General features: G+C 40.2%; 1 protein-coding gene across 2 annotated transcripts; it reads left to right on the forward strand.

The window, feature by feature from the left end:
- The first annotated feature begins 789 nt into the window (after positions 1-789).
- Positions 790-3,841, forward strand: LOC127448905 (transcriptional regulator Myc-2-like). Of its 2 annotated transcripts, XM_051711847.1 has the most exons (3): positions 790-957; positions 1,620-2,184; positions 2,324-3,841. In XM_051711847.1, the coding sequence occupies exons 2-3, from the start codon at positions 1,629-1,631 to the stop codon at positions 2,881-2,883; spliced, it is 1,116 nt and encodes a 371-aa protein (XP_051567807.1). In that variant the 5' UTR covers positions 790-957; positions 1,620-1,628; the 3' UTR covers positions 2,884-3,841. The 2 variants fall into 2 exon arrangements, with proteins under 2 accessions (XP_051567807.1, XP_051567808.1); XM_051711848.1 differs by lacking the exon at positions 790-957 and having other exon boundaries at positions 1,000-2,184.
- Positions 3,842-6,363: the final 2,522 nt, after the last annotated feature.

Here is a 6,363-nt window from a genome sequence, read left to right on the forward strand (position 1 = left end):
GTCAGCGGTCGTAAAGAATGCAGAATTCTGTCTATATGTTGATTTCCCGGGAAACTCAGAAATCACTCCCGTTACCTGAGGAGAGCCGTTGTGTGACTGGGGGGTGTTACCTCCGCACGTGTTGAGGCGGATGTGAGTAGTCTTTTGTTATGTAACCATCGCGTATAGGCCTTCCCCATACACCTCCTTTGCCATAAAGCTAGCCATTATCACTAAACGCAGTCTTTTCTGTCACTATAAAGTCATGTATTTTAATATGCAGTTCATTTTATACGCACTTATCTCGCGCCTTGATACTATGCCAATGTCTGTTGTAACAGTGTATGTTAGGGGTGTCTGAGAACAGTATGTCCTTGTGCGTATATTACCCGCCAAAACAGACCACAGCTCAACGTGATCTCCTCGCCTTTCTTTCTCTCTTTTTTTTTTTTTTGTAGACACTACTATCGCAATCGAAAACCAAACACGAGCACCCGGCATTTGTGAACTAGAACACGTGTGAGCCGAAACCCGCCTTGGTTTTCTTGGAATTTTACGGTTCACTGAGTGCACGATCACTCCGCCAGAGCACTAGGTCAGCCCAATACTTCTCATTACTCGCCTTCGGCCACGTAGTCGCTTTTGCGTGAGGAATTATTTTAAACAACCAGCTACAAACTATAATTAGGCATAATAAAAACGACAGTTTTCATTCAACATTTGTCGAATGAGTTTTGGCGCGAGTATTCTATCGCGGAAGGATACGGAAGTGCGTTGGCCTTTAAAATTAAATGGTCTCCATTCGTAGCGTCGCCACACCCACCGTCATTCTCGGTCCGCGTGGGCTCTGTCATGCCGCGTATGCATGGGCTGCGGTTTTTAAAGGTTCTTTGAAATAACTTTTATAAACAGCAAGAGAGCACATCCACCTTTGGCTGACATTTTCCAGCGTTCTCTCGCCGTAGTGTGTGAAGAAAGGTAAGAAGTGACTTTATGGCTCTCGTGCATGTGGTCTGCCTGTACCGGCTTCATCCAGAATTATATTACTGCGTGAACCTCTAGTCGCTTTCTTTTGCAGGAACTTTAAGCGTTATATTGGTATTGGTATATTCATGCTTGAAAATTGCTTCGGTGCAGTTTTACTTGTCGTGAAAATTAATTTTGATGCTCTATTTTTTTATTAATGTGCAATATGACATTAATACTCAGGCTACAGTCCGGACGTGCAGCTAAAATTTTCCATTTGATATCGTGCAAGTTTATTAGTAACTTACACGTAAGGGCGAATTTGTGCATTCAGCTACACATTTTCTTGCAGATTTCTTCAGACTTGTTTAAAATGTGTAAATCGCCTCTCCACTTTGGAAACTTGTTCGGAATGAAACTCTCATGAGGGGTCTTTCCAGCTGTTTAGTGACGTCACTACACTCCGCGACCGTAACCCCGCCTACCAGGGGCGGGGCCAAAATTGTAAACATTAATAAAAAGATGCGCTTGCCGGGAAACTTTACAAATCGGCAGTGCTCGAAAACAACGCTTCGCAGGCCGGTAGACACACGCTTATCAGCCTCGAAGGGAAATTATACTTTTGGATATATCGTATTTCACATTTTCAAGGATTCTGCTCTTGGTTCTGACAGGTTCCGAAGATGTTGCAGGGTTGTTCTCCGTCGCACGACTGGCTTTGCGAGTCCGAGCCGCTGCTTTTCGACGACGAGTTTTGCCAGAGTCTCATGAAGGACTTGCAGTCCATCCCCACGCCGCCCCAGTCCCCTCCGATGAAACAGGGGTATGGAAAGTCTCTGTCCACCGTGGATCAGTTGGAGTTGGTATCGGAACTTTTAATGGAAGATAGCGACTTTCTCCATCTGGACTGGAATTGTGATTTTACCGGCGCAAGCATCGCTGCAGCCGCCGCAGCGGTGGACGACCCGCTCTCGGAAGACTGCCTGTGGCACACTGACGGAGATAAACCGAACGAGGATAAACTGGCGTCGGTCCTCTCCACGAGTCCCTTGCTCTCCGATATCGACACTCAGATTTTTGCCGAAATTGCCGGCTCTACGCTGGATTGCCACAATGTGGCGCTCGCTTGCCAGGCTTTGGAGAGTGAGGATTTACCCCTGGACAGCCAGGAACAGATCGAGTCAACATCTGATTATGGTTCACTGTCCACTGGAGGAGAATCATCTACAAGCGATTCTGGTGAGTCTTGCTTTATTTGGAATGTTTACAGTCCATGCAACCCCTTATATTGTGAGAGTGTGTGTTTTTGTAAGTCCTAAAATAGTCGAATGGATCAGTGCATGATTGTAACTCTTGTATTGTTGTTCGTGTTTAACAGAGGAGGAAATTGACGTTGTGACGGTCAGGCGGTCGAGTACGCTAACACGGTCGCAACACCAGCAGCAGTTGGAGGACAATCGCCGGGATCAGCAGCTTGCTCTCAAGCGCTGTCACTTTGAAATTCAACAACAGCACAACTACGCCGCCCCGCGGCCCGCCTCTCCGCCTCCCCCGCCCTCTCCTTGCGCCGCCCCACCTCTCAAACGCTCCCGAGGGGCCGGAGAATCCCACCGGAACACACACAGTTCAGGGCGCTCTCGCACCCTCGCATCTCGGCAGAGTGCGGACACCGAGGACGAGGAGGAAAGACGGCGTACGCACAACGTGATGGAGAGGCAACGGCGCAACGAGTTAAAGAACTGCTTCCTCAGGCTACGGGATAACGTCCCTGAACTTTCCAACAACGACAAAGCTTCTAAAGTCATCATATTGAAGCGAGCGAAAGAAAGCATCAGGAATCTGGAATCGGAGAACCAGAGACTTGCTCAGAAGAGAGACAAACTTGGACAAAGGCAAGAACAGCTGAGAGCCAGACTTGAACGGCTCAAGAGATTGTGAATGTCTGAGACTAAACTTTGCCAGTTTGGGCACCAAATGACTGCAATAGAGGTGCTGCAAACTTGCAAATCAACGCTTGTGACTGGCTGTAAAGAAAAGACCTCAGATCTCTGAGGATATTCAGGATTTGTCTGCTGTTTGTTTCCGTTTAGAAACATGCATGGTCAATGCAAGAAATTTTCTCAGTGGCGTGACTGCGCTCTGACAAACTCTTGTTCTTGAGTCTTAATATAAAAATTGTTTCATATACTGTATGTTTGAAGAGGAATTGCCAGTTAAAAGCATTATAGTTAGCTTTTAGGCAAATAACCCTAGATTATCATCATACATTCTACCTTTTTGTTGGCATACATGCTTTTTTTTTTTTTTTTCTTGTAATATTTTGGGCTGGATCCAATTATTATTATTATTTTTTAAAAGGTTCACTGTAATGTAAATGATTACATTTGCATAGACCTAAAGTTTGCATTCAGTGTTGCTGTTCAAACTGGAACGACTAAATCAGAATATCGGATTTCATGCATAGTTTGTCATGTTGAGGGATGTATTCATACTTGAATCACACTCTTGTTTTTGACTCCATTTGTCTTGTATTTCCTCTGTATTATGTGTTCCCTCCTGGTTTTTTGTTTTTGTTTATATCTACCTCTACCAGGAAGAAACCTGGCTATTTTATTGCCTTCATAATGGCAACTATATAGAATGGTTTTTTTTTTTTTTTTTTTTTTTCCTCATGTAAATACCTCTTGTTAATTATGTATCATAAATTATTTAGGCTTTTTCTTTAGGTTCATTTGCAGGTTTTGGGGAAAAAAAATGTTCTTGTTCTTTTTCAGCTGCACTTTGTTTTTATAAAGTAATAAAGAATAGGCAAGATAACATGTTTAGTGTTCAGATTTTACTTTTTTTATTTGCACAATATCGCTTAAACCATAAGAATAAAAACATTTTAGAGGAAGTAGAGACTTAAAGGTGTGGTGTTTTTTTAGCAAGTGAAATTTTTTGGTACAAAGGTACTTCAGGAGTTGCACAAGGCTAACACCTTTGAAGAAAACAATGTCAGTTGTGATGGAATTCAGGTATGGGGGTGGTTAGTTGTCATTTGTTTAAAGTCTAAAGGGCTTGATTGCAGTGGGTCAATAAAACGTTGTTATTGAAGCAAACTGGAATGGCAGCCCTGACTTGACCCATACGAATTTCAGCTTTTCTTGCTTGTTAACATATTACGCATTGGTGAAACATCTTTCCAACAACTAAACCTATGCATTCACACCTTATATAGTCAACTGGATTCTGAAACAGGTAAAGGAATATTCCAGGTTCCATACAAGTTAAGCTCAATCGACAGCACTTGTGGCATAATGTTGATCGTTTAAAAAATGAATTTCGATTCATTCCTCGTTTTCTTTGAGAGAAAAAAAAAAAGCATAAATCACGGTTAAAGTGATTCACTTACAGTGCAATAGAAGTGAATGGGGCCAATCTGTTAACATTAACATTGTTTCAATATAGACACAAGACGTAAACAAAATGTGTGTTAACATGGTTTTATTTTACTAACCATTTCTGTGTCGTTATATCCAATTTTACAATTTCGTTGCAATGGTGCTGTAAGCCTTCAAACAACCATGAATATGAGGATTTATACAACAGCTCACAAATACTTAATGTAAGTGCTTTTATCAAATTATAAGCTTTATATTTCTACTTTTAATCCCTCCAAATATAGACCTCATTCACTTCCATTGTAAGTGCCTCACTGTAACCTTGATTTAGCATTTTTTTTAAAGAAAAGGAGGGGCGAGTCAAAATATTTTTTTGTGGTGATCAACGTAATGCCACAAATTATGTCGATTGAGCTTGACTTGAATTGAACCCGGAATATTCCTTTAAAGAAGTAGAGAAGTTCTAAAGGTCATTCTTCAGTGTGACATAAAAAAATGCTTTAATGATTTAATGCACCATATCTATCTTCTCTTTTCCACCACAAACTGTAATGAAAACACTCCACAACGTAATGGCTATAAGGGCATATCCTTTATCATTATATAGTTGACAATTATCTGAATGAATATTTGAAAGTCATATTCCTAACTAAAAAAAACTGATGCCAGAGGCACACATTTTTGACTTACTGCCCTAGTTGGCACATTTGATGATTAGCATTAATTTCATTAAATGCCTGAGAACATATTTGTTCTTGCCTTTCCAAAGCAACTTTATATGTACTATGTGTAACTGATAATGCACAGTTAAGTAGTCTACCCCAAAATAAACCTGACAGGAGAGGATCAGGACACTGACACAAAGTGGAAGGGGTTTATTTTATGACAATAACTGGCTTGACTGTACACCATCCTGATTATTACACGTTTTTATACCAATTAAATAAATAAATGGACATCTAACATTGATTTGTTCATATGAGCATAAAGCAACTATATAGTCTCACGATGACTCGTACGAGATTGCAATATCGTATAACCTCTGTGCTTTCCAAAAGTTATTTTCCTATTAAAATAATGGTTAGGTTTAGGGTTTGTTTAAGGAGTTAGACTTTATGGTTAGGTTAAGGTTTGGGTTTGTGGTTAAACGTAGCAAAAATCATGAAACGTTGTTCATTGGTTTGTTAATTTTACTTTATGGGAGTAAATCTTGTGTTTTTGTACAAGCCAACTCGTACAATTTCGCCATCTTGTAATATTATTACGACTTGTCACAAGACCAGGTTGTAAAGCAACTATTGTTACTTTGAAAATGTCATTAACACCATAAGTTTAGCTGCAAGGTAAAGCTATAGAAAACTTTCAAACCATCAATGCTCTGAAATGTTAGCTGTACGCAGAAGGAAAACAACAGCCCACAAGTCTTAGACTTAAAGTGACCATTATTGTTTCTCTTAAAACAGAACACAAAAGGAAGAACAAGCCATGCCATTGACAGCAATGGTTTTGCAACAAGAGTTGGTATGGGTTTTAGACCTCCATCACTTTCATCTTTTGTGCTGAAGCCTGTTGGGTCATGGATGCTTTGGATAGAATGGATGTGTGGCTTGTCTCCTGCCAATCTACATTGTAAATTCAGCCTTTTAAAATGTAAATGTGTTGTCATCCAGACAACTGGCCCCTGAAAGTTCTAGAGTTCTAGACGTAGAGGTGCTAAAGCGATAGGGTTCAAGACGAGATATTGAAAATACTGTAGATTGCATTCTATTTCGAAAGCTCTCCCAATTTTTTGTTTCATATTACAGCACAGTTTTGATCATACAACTCTTTATTTCTTAAAAGGGATTCTTCACCTAAAAACACAAATTCTGTCATCACTTGTCACCTTCATGTTGTCCTAAATCTGAATTATTCTCTTTCATCCATCTAACACAAAAAGAGATGTTTGACAGAATGTTAATGTTATTAAAGTTAAAAGCCAACCATTTAATTTAACAGGTGAATGTTGTAAATGTTAAGATCAAAAGTTGTGAAA

The sequence above is a fragment of the Myxocyprinus asiaticus genome, chromosome 12, assembly GCF_019703515.2.
Source record: "Myxocyprinus asiaticus isolate MX2 ecotype Aquarium Trade chromosome 12, UBuf_Myxa_2, whole genome shotgun sequence".
Lineage (NCBI taxonomy): Eukaryota > Metazoa > Chordata > Actinopteri > Cypriniformes > Catostomidae > Myxocyprinus > Myxocyprinus asiaticus.

Coding starts and splice junctions, on each gene's coding strand:
- LOC127448905 (XM_051711847.1), top strand. CDS start 1,629: ATGTTGCAGGGTTGTTCTCCGTCGCACGACTGGCTTTGCGAGTCCGAG. Junction 2,185..2,323: donor ATCATCTACAAGCGATTCTG/GTGAGTCTTGCT, acceptor CGTGTTTAACAG/AGGAGGAAATTGACGTTGTG.